General features: G+C 42.9%; 1 protein-coding gene across 10 annotated transcripts in view; it reads right to left on the reverse strand.

The window, feature by feature from the left end:
* The window catches only part of NPAS3 (neuronal PAS domain protein 3), a 927,347-nt gene that overhangs the window by 240,341 nt on the left and 672,200 nt on the right, over positions 1-14,806 (reverse strand). For all 10 annotated transcript variants that reach the window (XM_070053760.1, XM_070053764.1, XM_070053762.1 and 7 more), the window contains one exon: positions 6,247-6,336. In XM_070053760.1, coding sequence (XP_069909861.1) covers positions 6,247-6,336 — 90 coding nt within the window. The remainder of the gene's footprint in view (positions 1-6,246; positions 6,337-14,806) is intronic.

Here is a 14,806-nt window from a genome sequence, read left to right on the forward strand (position 1 = left end):
GGAAGAGTGGGCCGTTCAATATCTGGATCGAACAGAGGAACTTCTTCCCCCAAGGATCCTGCCGGGAGGAGCCTTGACATGCACAAAGTCAGAGCACAGACAAAGTTGCCCTGGTGAGAACGATAAGGTCACCCGTGGGATTGCTGAGATTATCTCTGTCAAGCACTCGGACAGCATGCAGTCAAATGATGCATCATGCAGTCATTTTCGGGGGGGAAAAATCAATTTCTTCACCAGGTCGCTATTTGCTTTTCAAAGTGCCCTTGCAGGCCTTCAGTACCAAGCATTTATCAATTTAAATGTTGTAAATTGATAATGTGCCACTGTGCCTTGTACTGTTTCTGAATTATTTTGATACTTATATTTTCTCAATAGTCTCCAAACCCTCGGAGCCGCCACATTCAAAAGGGCATTTTTCTTTGTTCCATCCAGAAGTGATGAACTTTTTATGATTAGCACAGGAGAGAAATGCAGACTTGCTAGTGGTGGGGGTGGTGATGGTGATGGCGGGGGCAGTGGTTACAAGCTGCAGAAAATTATGCATGTTTTTCTTCTTCTTTTTCAAAATTAAGCCATGCTTTCTTGAAAGAATTTTGAAAGGGGGGGCCATAAAGCAATATTTGCATTCATCTATTAGAACGAACCCCGGTTATCCTAGCATTGCATAAATTTAGAATATCATCTACAAAAATGCTAATGCTTGTCTCCATAATTGTAAGCCCTCTGCTGTGTTGATATAATACCTTTTTGTCTTTATATTCCAGCTCTCTAGGACGTGATGGTGCCAAACAAGAGTAATAACTTGTAAGGAAAGCTAATGTCTTCTTTTTTTTTTCACTCAAGAAATGTATATATACATATCTGTATCTTTTACAAGCACGGAAGTGAGAATATTAACCACGTAGGAACCTCCACTTGATTTGCATTGAAAAACAGAATGGAAGAGTTGAGGCTTGCACTTTCGAAAAGCAAAAGAAAGACATGGCGGTTGCAAAGCATCTTTAACCTCCAGTGATTTATTGGCCCTCAGCCAAGTTATCAGGGGAATCTAATTCTTCTTTATTATTCAAATAAACCACATTTGGCACCATGGTTCCCTTTCAGAATAGCTTCACAAATAGACTGAGCTCTGTCATTTATTTGACCTTGTACTTGTGTGCCGTTGCTGTAATTTTATTTGCCATTCTATATAACAAATGCAGAGAAATCTAAAATATGGAGATGAACAGCAGGACGAGGAAAGGAGTTTGCGGTAAATACGTCTGCATGGCTTAAAATAAAAGACGAAATTTAAAACGACCACTCACCCCTTCTCACCTTCACCTCTGTTAGCTCTTATTATATCTGCAGCCACCCTGCCCCTTGGAGCAAGCTGCCCTGCAACAAGCCAATTTGTAACCCTGTCTGCAGCTACCTTCTGGCTGGCTCACAAAAGCCAGGAAATATCTTCCCTGAGAGCAGGGACTGGGTGGGAAGAAGGCAAGGGACTCATTATACGGGAGCTGGGCACTGGGGGCCTGGGGAGGGGAGAGGGCACTAGAATGCGTTTCAGGAGAGACTTGGGTCGCCAAGTGGGGTATCTTCCAATGGTATCACCACTGCAAAAAGTGCTGAGTTCCTAGTTGGCTCTCAATCCCGCTTTGTTGTAAACAAGACTCCATGTTAGACTGAAAATATTTTGCTGGCATAGGCGTGCATCAGAGTCATCCGCTCTCATTTCATTGCAGACACAACCATGTTTTCCCAAGATGTGAGGTCCACTTAAAACCTCTGGCTAACTGAGACCCATATACTCTACCTCTGACAACTACTCTGTTGAATTTCTCATGTGGGCTTACAAGGAGCTGCAGGGTTTGAGTGTGGATACAGGAAACCTGGTTTGAAACCAGCCAATGCCATTGTGAGGCCTGAATTCCAGAACAGAGTGTCACTCTCAACGTGGTCTCCAGCACACCCGGGGCTGAAAGGATGAGAGTTACTATGTGTGTGTGTGTGTGTGTGTGTGTGTGTGTGTGTGTTTGCTATGTGGATTACTACAGCAGTGCTGGGAATGTGGACGCCAGTGGAAACTAATCAATATGTCAATCTTTCCGTTAGCCTGTATCAAAATCCTATGTGAGATTTATTTTCAGATTTCTGTTTCAGAAAAATTTAGCTTTCCTTAAGAAACAATGCTGCCTTACTTCTGATGGCTGACTATATTTTTCCCTTTTTCCTTTGGTTATCAGGGAGCTCACAGTCCAAACCCGAAGCCTAATGAGACCATTTACCTCTTCTAAACCTCTATTTGTGCTTTCCTACTGTGTGGGAACAAGTTACCTACTTTCTAGTTTTATCTTTTTTCCTCATTTTCTTACTTTTGTTTTGATACTGTGTTTGTGGCATTTGTTCATGTCAACTACTTCACATCCTTCATGAAAAGACAGAGTATAAACCAATAAATAAATATTTCTCCATGCTTGAAGTCCTACATCAACTACAAATGCTTTGCATTTATCATTTCAAGGCTCCTTTGGATACTCTGGTGTTTTGGCCCCTTAGATTCTGAGGCCGGCTCTACACCACTGCTATATTTGTGTGTCAGGGAATGCATTCTGTTTTCTTTCTTCATTTTCATTTCTGCCTATTCCATTCTAACTGGAGAGCAGACTTGTCTCTAAGAGCTCTCCATGCCATCCCGAGCTATGCAAAATCATTTAATTCCTCTGCAAAACAAAGTCTGCATCAATGTGGCGGGACCTTCCTCAAGAGAAGGCCGAATGCTGAGCAGCTGAGAATGCTCATCACAGTCAAAAGTGCAGCACCATGCATCCTCCGAGTTCCTGAGGCCGGCTCTTGGGTGTTGAGGTCACACACAAGTTCACAGAATGTGCCTATTAGGAGAAAACTAGGTAGGGATTTCAAGAATGTTTTTGCACTCCAATACATGTATCTTTTAATTCTGCTTTGTAGGACCTTTTTGGAGTGCCCACTGTGCATCTGGCAAAGTCAAAAGGGTGTTTGAGGAGGTTCAGATATTATCATCCTCCACTTCATTCCCATGGTCACAACAACACGAGAATACGCGGATGAGAACAACCCGCACGCGGCACGTGCCTGGACACCAGCAGCTGGTGCACTCAATGGAGTGTAAAGGAAAAAATCCACTCTGGCTTCTCTATATCCATGCTGCCCCGGGAGCTCAGCTGAAGTTTCCCCATGTAGTTGCTCCGTGAGCCAAAAAGGAATCCTAATTCTTTCCTGAGCATAAGCTGTTTTAAAGCCACCATATTTATTTACATGTTGAAAGCAAATAAAACGGAGGACGGAATATCTTGAGCGTTAGATATGCAGGCACTGCCATGCTCTGACTAGCAAACTGATATGCACACAACATTCCTCAACAATCCCACCGGATAAGGCTTTCATGATCCAGTTACACAGTGTCTTTATCTAAGGAAACCATCATTTTACAGACTCCTTATCCCTGTCTTGTCTGTGATGGAATAACCACGTAGCCAAAGTTGTACAACACAAGCAAAGCAGTAGGCGTGCATTTAACTAAGGGTATGCACGTTTAAGTGGGTATCTGTGAAAGAGCACATGCTACCTTGTAGAACTGAGAGTATATTTATTTGTGTATCACCCTTGAGTAACCCACAATCAACAAAGGTCACTCACACAACTTGACAAGGGCTGTGTCTCAAGGACCACAATTTTCCTATTGGGACTCACAGCCCAACCTGGGTTTGGCTAACTCCTTCTCAAAGTGTTGCCGTAGAGTTTTTAACTTGTGCCTCTCTTGTGCTGGGTGTATAATAATAAACTGTGCTCTTACCTGATTAATTTCATATTAACTCAGAACTACTCTTAAACTTCAGCTTTGAACTCTAAATATACACATAGGGATATGCAAAAAAAAAATTCACATTATCCTGATGCACCTCTCATCATGTTAGCTGCACCATGTTCTGAGATCAAGTCCTCTGCCTCACACTTCATAGCTTCCACCTGTGCATTGGCCTGTTTCTAGCAAGCCTGAAGGCAGACTCCCCAGGAGAAAGCCACAGTGCATTTGGGCCAGGCTCTGCCCCCAAGCACATCAAGATGCTGTCTACTGGTATGCACTAAAACCCATCACGTGTGAAAGCAGGGGCTGACTGTGCGAAGTTGCCAAATACTGTCCCATGGCTACAGAGCTGCTTTCTTTTCTGTAGAAACCTCAATTATTTGTCTCAGATTCTAGGAAAAGATTGACTTACTGCTACAGTAGGAAAGCACTGAAATAAACTGCTTTTAGGGAGAAACCAGCACAGGGTTAAAGCCAAATTTTTCTTGAACAGATGATATTTCAGATGGCCACACTATTCCAGATGCATCAATTTCCTTGAAAATCCAATCCATATATGTGCATATGCTGTGCTGGCAGGAGGACTGACTGAAATGGCCAAAACCCAAGAGCTAATATTCTTTTGGCCAGAATAATGCAATTATTATTTTCCTAGCTATCAGTCTAAGCACACAGAGCCATCTGTTATGCAAAGCAAACATACACATCTCAATTACAGAAAATGCAGTTGCCTTGACAGAATTTGGATTACACCACTAACCAGGGCTGGAAAACGTGTTTTGAGCTAGTATACAGTGGATGCTTTTCAGGAGTTCCCTAATTAGCATTTACCTGCTTCAACTAATTATTCATCCTTCTTCCTTACTGGCTTATTAAACTTTGTTGGATACTCTGCATAAAACAGATGACTATGGGCATTGCAAAACCACTTACAGCGGCATTTTCAGTTCTATATGGTATTCACAACAGGGTGATGCACCGATTTCAGATTTGGGGATCCTCAGTACTAGGTTCCAAACAGATTAAGATGAGGGTTAAAGTCTATTAGCAATCATGACAAGACCAGAGATTTCAACAAGATACAAGAATACCAAGTAAACAACAGCTCGGTTTCTGTCGTAGAGTTTGCTGAAGCCCACATAAAACAGAAGTACTCTGTACACCAAAGCCAGCACCTTGCATATTCCCCGAACAAATGGTAATGAACTAGACCCCTGGTCTGGATTCTCAACAGTAAATAATCTAATTTGGCTGTGTCTTTCCTCCTCCCCGATTCTCCTCAAGTGCCAAATCTTTCTCCATATTATTTCCCAGTGTCTTTCTTGATTTAGCTATTAGCCAGCAAACCCACTAAAGGCCAAGATGTTCCAGCCGTGCTGGATGTCTGTCTCCTTATACCTGTGCCAACTTTCAGTAGCAGTGAGGCTGGGTGGTCCTGCTTAAGAGAGATGCTTCTTATCTCTGATTTTAGCTCTAAAGGGGTAACTGAATGAGAGGTAGATTATCCAACTTGGCAACCCATTCCCTCCACCCCCAACAGACACAATCCCTCCCCGTGAAGCTGAGTTTGCCTTGTGCCAAACCAGCAGATGAAAGGGGTCAAGTCCAGCCAATCACTTGTGTGGGCACAAACACCCAGCTGTTCAGCATTTTCACGGAGAACACATCTGGATAATCAGCTGAATTGCAAAGTTTTGCTCAGGAGATTTTGGTATTCAGTTGACGTAGCCTATGTCTTAGAATCCAATGGACCCAAAATGTTGGAGTTCCGGAGAAATACCAAGAACTATTACTCTGAGATTCTATCCCTTGCCCTACTGGCTTCTGCCTTTTTTTCCCTTTCAGCCTGGGACAGCCATGGCTGAGTAATTAAATTACAAACAATAAGGCTACCTTATTTCATGAAATCGTCTTTTGGCATTAGGAAGCATTTGCAAAGGCAGGAAAATATAACCTTGCTGGAACCCTCCTTGCAACACATTTTAATGGTCTCTTTCAGCATTTCTTGACTCCAGATGACTCCTACCATGGTGTCAGCTCCCAAGACAGTGCGGGGTACTCCATAAACATCCAGTAATAGGACACAAGGGAAGCTCTATTAGTGTGTCCCTCTCCTATCGGGCACAAAGGTTTCAAAGTTCAAAACAACTGAGGGAAGAAACTTCATTTGTTCTCAATACATTAATAATGATCCTTGGCAGGTGGGGAGAGGGACTCAAGTTTTTGAGCACAAGTTGATTCTAAACGTTCAACACTGACACCGGGTGTCTCAATGACTTTGAGAGAAGAGCCAGGTAGAGGCATTAAATAATAAATCTGATAATTCATGCTAAACAGAATATCCTTTAAAGAAGGGAAAGCAGAAGTCTGGAGCAGCCTTCAGAATTGCCACCAAGAATTCAAATCGTTTTACTTACTTGCGAGAGACCTAGGTAGATGGAGACCGTTTCAGAAATGTACAAAAATTTTCCTTCTTGATTTAGTGCAAATACAAAGCCATCCAGGGACTGCAAGAAAAAAAATAAACAGATAAATAAGTTAATTAAAATAAACGATGGAGCTTTAATTAATATGGCAATGGATACAAAGTAACACACTCAACCCTAGAGTAGTTTTCCTTCACGTTTACCGGTATTAAGATCTTTCCGTATTGTGGCATACGTGATTACATTAAAGGCCTGAATTAAGACTGCCAGCTCTCTTTATTTCAGAGACTTCCTTAGGTTTGTGTCAGTCTGCTCAAGATACATTACAGAGATACATAAAATAAGGTCACACCGATTTTACGAGACGTCATCGTTATTTATTTATGTATCTACTTTGGATTCAGCGGTTACTGAGATTTAATCAGCCAGATTCTCCATTAAATAGTTGAACAGCAATGGAAATTACAATCAAAGGAAAAGAAAAAAGGGTCCCAGGTGAAGAGCAAGTAAAATCACCATTTGAGCTATGATAGACATCAACAATTTGTGAATGAATAAAGAATAACGTCCTCTTTATTTCCAGTGCCAGTTGTGCCAAAACAGAAAACAGCACATCACAGGTGAGAGTTTATGAGCTGAATCCTTAGAAACTGTCCTGTTTTGCAAAACTCTTTATTAAAGTTGTAGAGTGATCTAGTTTCTGTCACAAAGGAAGAAAGAAAGGAAAAGAGAGGCTACCCATCAGCCCTGACTCCCGAGGCCTCATCCCACTTTCCTGACACAGGGCCGCCTTCTCAGTCTGACTAACAGACGGTGTCCACCACCGCTGGCCTCAGCAGCTTGGAAACACATTCTTTCCAAATTCTTTTTCAAAAACTTTCTGATACATAAAAATTCCATATAATTTGGTGAAATTATGTGATATTTAGATCCTTGTACAAAGTGTTTACCATTTAAATCAAGGTAAATAAATCTATTTGCTCATTTATCACTTCTATCTGGTGAAAACATTGAAAAATGTTTCAAATTCTTGCAATTCAAGTACATTTTGTGCCCATCTCACCCTCATCTTCCTCCCTTCCTCCCTTCCATGTTTGTTTTTCATTTTTCGCTGGTATGTAAAAATCATATGTATTTGTTGGGTACCTTCAATGTTTCAATACATGCACACATTGCGTCATGTTCAAATCAGGGTAAACATACTCATTTCCACAAACACTGACCATTTCTCCATAGTGAAAACATTCAGAATATTTTCTGCTAGCTTTAGAAAGCAATACAGTTCATTTTTACCACCTGCTGTAACCCTACTGTGCACCAGAACACCACAACTTTGACTTCTATCTTCCTCCATCAAGGCTGATTGCACAAATGCTTCTGCTACATGAACAAATGTTCTCAAGATCAGTCGTGTAAACAAAGGCTGTGAATTTGCAATTACAGGAAGCCTACAACAGGAACAAGGTAAGTATAAACACTAAATTAATGACATCATTTTCAAAATCTAGACAGGTGGAAGAAGTACATGCGACTCAGGTAGATGCACGCATGTCCACAAATGCTAACAATAATTTCATCCACCCAAAATACTGAACTATTTCTTGAAAATACTTATGTGCACAGGAATGTTACAGCTTGAATGTATTTCTCAATGTCCATGTGTTAGAAACCCTCAATGCAACAGTCTGGAGAGGTGGAACCTTTACAAGGCGATTAGGTCATGAGAGCTGTGCCCTACAAATGCATTAATTTATTTCCTTTATTTCAGTGAGGCAGCTACCATAGGTGAGGGTCTAACCAAATAATGAGCTGAGCTAGACTCCCTTCCTTGCTCCTGTGCACGCCCTCTTTCCTTCCCACCTTTCACCATGGGATAACACAGCAAGAAGGCCCCTGCCAGATGAGAGTCCTTTGACTTGGAGAGCCAAGTCCCTAAAACTGTAAGAAATAAATCTGCCTTACCAATTACCCAGACTTGGGTATTATGTTTCAGCAGCACAAAGTGGACTGAGACAATGACTTCATGGATGTATGCATAGGTGGATGCATGTACATACATGTACATCAAAATACACACATATATAAATACACAAAAATATCAAAGTTGGATTTCCTTGCATTTTGATCCATTTTTACTGCCTTATTTGATCAGAAACTGTGCATGGCATTCATTCCTCCCCTATGATTTAGTGGGTTCTGAAAATAGTTCACAAGTCACATTATGTGGCTCCACAAAAGTGCTAATTACATAAATCAGATTTTAGCCAAGATGGGGCAAAATAATAAATTTATAAGAGCTATGTGCTAAGTGATTACATGTATTGCCTCATAGCTTTTACATGTACTATATGAAGCAATTATATTATTATTATTTTTTTTGACAGGCAGAGTGGACAGTGAGAGAGAGAGAGACAGAGAGGAAGGTCTTCCTTTGCCGTTGGTTCACCCTCCAATGGCCGCCGCGGCCCACGCGCTGCGGCTGGCGCACCGTGCTGATCCGATGGCAGGAGCCAGGAGCCAGGTGCTTTTCCTGGTCTCCCACGGGGTGCAGGGCCCAAGCACCTGGGCCATCCTCCACTGCACTCCCTGGCCACAGCAGAGGGCTGGCCTGGAAGAGGGGCAACCAGGGCAGAATCCGGCGCCCCGACCGGGACTAGAACCCGGTGTGCCGGCACCGCAAGGTGGAGGATTAGCCTAGCGAGCCGCAGCGCCGGCCAGCAATTATATTATTATCTACATCTTACATTCAAGGAAATTGAGGCTTGGTTTAGTTAGGCAGCAAGCCCATTCCTAGGTTGGAGTCTGGATTTGAACAGTCACACTCAATAACTACACCACTTCCCACCAAAAATAAAGATTTTGTAACAGATACATGTGAAATGATGTGAAGATAAATAATCATGCCATTTCTGAAGTTAAAATAGGTATACTAAGAGGTAAACAACGACTTCTAAAATATCATTCTTTTTTTCCCCCAATGATTTATTCAAATGCTAGAATCCCATCATTAGGGGGAGGCGATAACAAGAGAGTTCATGTCACTTCCAAAGTGACAAGAGGTCACCTGGCACCTTTGCTCTAGTATTTTCCCTTTGAAACAGCTGTGGAACTCAAAACACCACCTATGAGGACTGGGCTCTTTACCGTGGACACAACTGCCAAACTCTGGGGACTTTTCAGACACAGCTTTTCAGTCACAGGGTGTGGTATGGAGGTGGAGAGTCATTTTGACCTGGTGCAAAGAGAGAGAAGTTCCTATCCCTCAAGTCTGGGAAAAGATTTCAGCACAACACTTCTTTACTCCCAGGAAGATGTTTCTGGAGGATGACTGATGAGGAGCAAGACCCTCAGCCTTTATCATCTTCCTCTTGGAGAAAGGAGTCTTGCTAGGTTACCCTTTAGCCTAACAGGATGGCCTGGTACACAACCACAGAATAGTGTGGGCCGTCCTCTCCAACCTTCACACAGCACTGTCAAGTAAGAGTGACAACACAGTGTGAGATCTCAGGGGGATGTCCATGGACACCAGCAGCAGGTGGAAGACTACTTTGGAGCAGAGAAAAGGCCCAGTAGAGCTGGCACGAAGATCATCTGTAATCCAAACTCTCATTTTACAGGTGACAAAACTGAGGCACAGAGCGGGTTTTGAGATGGACAAGTTCAGAGAGTCAGCACGTGGCAGAGCCAGGATTTAAGATTCTTCCTGTCCATACTATTACTAAAACATTTACAACAAGGATAGATTTATTCAACTTATTCAACTCCCACACTGATTTTCTGAACATTGGGACCCTGTCTTACTTATTTTTTCTAGCCAGACATAACACTTGCTGAACCAAGACTCAATAAAGCCAGTTCTGCCTCCTAGCCTAGTGCTCCTCTTCCCTTACATATCACAGTGTGTAAGAGAAATGGAAATTATTTTCTCTAAGAGTCCTGTTTATGGAGCTATTAGATTATTTTCAGATTAGGATACCAATGGTTTTTAGTATAGTCTAGAATGTTTCCCGCTATTTGGAATATCAGAGTTAGAGTGAATTCCTTTATGGTTTCCAAAGCATCCAGAGCTATTCCTAGATGCCATTTGCCATCCTTTATTTTCTCCTAATGGGGACTGTGGTTTTGAACATTTTGTTCAGATCTCATGCATTTACTAAAATATTAGGGGAAGTTTGGACCCCATCACAGGGAGAAGGGATATCTTGAGGCTAAACATCTGACACTATTAAGCAGCGGCCATCGAAGAACTGGCCAGTTTTGTTTGGCAAAAACATAGGCTTTGACACATGTTCCAATTTCCTGGTGAGATTAAAATGAGTGTAGAGCTACATGACACAAAGACATCCAGTCAATTCAATTAAAAATAATGGCCAGATTGGTAGAGGGAAAAACAACTAGTCAGATTAGTTGCTAGTCATCACAGAGTTTTTTTAAAAAAAGTCATTAATCGTATTTTTCCACTTTTGTGTTTGTCATTTTGGCCAATTATAGTGATAATCTAAGATGAGTATCCATGGCTCAGGTGCATGAGATATGAGGGAGTTGGTAGTTAGCCCAGCAGTTGTCAGGATGTCCACATCCCACATCTGAGAGCCTGGGTTCAATGCCTGCCTCTGGCTCCTGGCTCCAGATTCCTCTGAAGTCCTAGGTGTGGTGGGCATTTGGGGAGTGAGCCAGTAGATGGGAGCTCGTGTTCTCCCTCCCTCCGTCTCTCTCTCTCCCACTGCCTTCCCAATAAATTCTTAGAAGTTAAGAAAAAGGAAAAAGAATGAGATCTGAAATCTAAAGTGGGTCCGCATGATCACTTTTCACACAGTCATCATCTGGTTCAGGTGGTCCCTGTCTCTAGCTAGCTGCAGTCTGTCACTTAAAAAATGGGAAAAATAACATCAGTATTGGTTTCATTTGGGTGTCTCCATTAAAAAAGGTGGGAGGAAGAAGGAAACATTCCATCAGTTAATTCCAGAAACCAAATGTGATTAATCTGAAAGTTCTGTGGAATTTTTTTAAAAAAAATTTGAATTGAAAAAGCTATTATGTACTGTGCTGCTCAGTCACTGCAGGCTACTTTTTAATTTTTTTTTAACTGCCCACTGTTTTCAACAGGCGCCAATTAAGATTCTGGGGTCAAAGGGTTAATTACATCTTCTTACCCACTATGTAGAATTTTCTGATTATTAACTAAGGTTGGATTAAGATGAAAAAGAACCTACACAAATGTTAATACCAGTCCCTCCTCGAGAAGATTTATTAGCAAGCCATGCTGAAACCTATCCGCTTTCCTCAAAGCAGATGAAGAACAAAATCTTAGAAGAAACAGGGAACCAGGCATTTTAAAGGCATCCAAGTATCGGATTCATCAAGACTGCTTTCTTATTACTGAAAACAGTTCTCAGTCATCCAGACAGGGCTGATGGGAGATTGCCTTTGTCACATCCCAGTAAGTCTATGAGGTATACATACAAGGAGTGAGGCGCGGATATCAAACTCCAGAACTACAGCAACTCTGAGTAAGAACGCATGTAACGGCAGCTTACATCCCAACATCAGCATCGCATATAAAGTGTAAGACACAGTTTCTCAACCCCACAAGCTGAATGCCTCTAACGGTATTCATCCAATGATAAGGCTATTTCCTTGCAGGGTATAAAACTAACTAGAGCTTCATGATTGAAGGTACACTAATGTTTAATGCATTGTGCTAAATGGATTTATATTTGTCAAAGGGGTTTTGTCTCTGTTTCTGTTTTTATGCATATTCTCTTGCAGCCCAATTTCACAGAGTGAACTCTGACTACGGAGCCCGTGCAAGGACAATTGTGTACACGCCCATTCTGAAACGAGTGGTTCTTTCTTCCACATTCCACTGCAGACGGGAGAAAAATTACCCCCAACTTTTTTCCTCTGCCCAAACTCCAGTTAGAGAGAAGAATTACCAGTAGGCTAGGTTATTTTAATGACAGATTATTTTAAACTAAGCCTTTACCATCTGTTCCACCCCCTAATTATGAATGCAAAAAGAACATATTTCACAATTACATCAGTAAAAAAAAGGAGAATATACATGATTTAAATGCATGCATGTGCTCCCCGTCCAATGTGCCAGGCATCTGTGATGTTCCTCTCATTTAGGCCTGGACTGCAGGGAAGATACCTACCCATGGCTTAGTACAGACTCTGAGCCCAGCAACCTGCCCAGACCTGGAGTTCCTCACTGCTAGGACAAGGCAGAGTACAATACTTCTCAGCTGTTAGGGAGGGGGATTGTTACGACTGCTAAAATGGCTTTGCTGTTCTTAAGATGCTTGCTGGGGAAGCTGTCTCCATTGCCTGAGCAATGGGTTAGCACAGACAACAAAGGGGTCTGTTCCTGTGCTTTCTCTTTAACCAGGAGACTGGGCTGAGGAGTGAGGACAGGGCTCCCACTGTGAACCTTCCACTCCGTCTGGCAGCAGTTAAAAGAGTTAGAAAGAAAAAAAAAATCTTCAATTTGTTGGCCTGTGGATACAATCACACTTTGCTAGAGCTCACTGGTGGTGCTCCACGGCTCAGGCACACACATGTGGTCTCATGGCCACTCCAAGGGGGAACCTGGACAGAGCCCAAAATGCCCACATGTATCTGTTTATGGGGAAGAAAAAGCTTCCCAAGCGTTGTCTCTGCAATCTGACTTTTAGCGGTCCAGTAGTGTGCAGAAACAAAAGCCTTATTTTCAGATAGAGGAATCTCACTCAAGAATATTTTCTCAAAGTGGATACAAAGCATACCGCAAAGCTTTGGGTTTTTCCTTTAACTCTTAAGACTCCCCCAGGGCTTTCTGTCTCTTCTCTCTCAATACGAAGAAGGCTAGCACAGGTCCATGTCATCACGACCCCAAAGCCACATGTTCCAGATCACAGCACTCAACTGTATGCATTATGTAGAATCGGACTGTTTTGCTAACTCAAAAAGAATTCCAGAACAACGCACTGTGATGCCTCGAAGCACCTTACCTAAGAGTGTCCTACAACACCTAAATCCAGACATCTTACAGAACAGTTGTAAAAAGAGGCTCACTTGGCTAATCTTCTGCCTGCGGCGCTGGCACCCCAAGTTCTAGTCCCAGTTGGGGCACCAGATTCTGTCCCAGTTGCTCCTCTTCCAGTCCAGCTCTCTGCTGTGGCCCGGGAAAGCAGTGGAGGATGGCCCAAGTGCTTGGGCCCTGCACCCCATGGGAGACCAGGAGAAGCACTTGGCTCCTAGCTTCAGATTGGTGCAGTGCGCTGGCCGTAGCGGCCATTTGGGGGGTGAACCAATGGAAGGAAGACCTTTCTCTCTCTCTCTCTCACTGTCTAACTCTGCCTGTCAAAAAGAGAGAGAGAAAAAGAGAGAGAGGCACAAATGGCCTCTCTTCCGAAATCAAGGGAGAGGCACCAGAATGAAAGGGGAGCAGCTGAGTGACTGAGATGTAAAAACATGGAAAGAGCAAAGTCACCTGCTTTCCGAGCAAGACATCAGGCTATGCTTCCGCTCAGTAAAATTCCAGTTTGTGAGAGCTCAGTATCAAAGAGGCGACCCTGCTTCTCTGTGATGCTGGTTCAAGTCTTACATCCAGCCTTGAGGATGGAGGCTTCTCGATTTGGACACCCAGGCAAACAGACAACAGGCTCTGGTACAGAGACAGTGTGCGGCATCTGGTGGAATACACAGGCCTCTGAGCCACAAGGGGAGGCACCCAGACCCCACATTATCTGAGGTTTGTCCTTGGGGAGCCGAGGCGCCACTTGGAACAGAAGTGCCTATGTGCAGCCTGCAAGCTCCTTCTGCGTCAGGGTGAGGATTTCAACCACTCACTGAAGCACAGATCCCCATGGAAGGCCACGCCCCTTCCTTCTCGCACACGTGGCGTGTGGTGTGCTGATTTCCTGAAGTGTAAGCTCTTCAGAATCAGGGGGGTAATGGGCATCTCTCCCTTTGAATTCAGAGTTCTCTGTCACGTTAAAGGAGGAAACCCTATGTTGGCAGGTGCAACCCAAACAGTACATTATACTGGTTTATTTAATCAGTATAAATAACATATTGCATAGTATATAGGATCGCATACTGTTACATCTATTAGATATTATAATAAATGAGTATACTTAAAGGCATATGGAAAATGGATTTAAAAAAATTATTTTGGTACCAAAAAGTTTTAAAATACATGCATAGCTTTTCCACAACACACATTTTCTGTGAACGTTTGAAGACCTTGTGTATTTTTGGTGCTAGTCTGTCAGAAACAACGGTCACTTCATTTACTATGCACCAGGGAAGAGGGGGAACTTAACAGGTGTTAGGCAAGTTGCACAGGTCGCCTGGGTGATACGTATTATTTAATCCCACTTTAGGGAGGAGGAGGGTGGGGCCCAGAGGAATGCAGCACAATGCTAGTGCTGCACAGTCAGTCGGTGGTAGGGCTAAGAGAGGAGGCTTCTTTCATGGCTTCTCCTGCTGCTGCCGACACTGTGACACCGCCTGTTGCGCACTTCCATTGTCTCTCACACCGACATCCCTGCCTCAAATCTTTTTG

This window comes from Oryctolagus cuniculus, chromosome 12, assembly GCF_964237555.1.
Source record: "Oryctolagus cuniculus chromosome 12, mOryCun1.1, whole genome shotgun sequence".
Classification (NCBI taxonomy): domain Eukaryota; kingdom Metazoa; phylum Chordata; class Mammalia; order Lagomorpha; family Leporidae; genus Oryctolagus; species Oryctolagus cuniculus.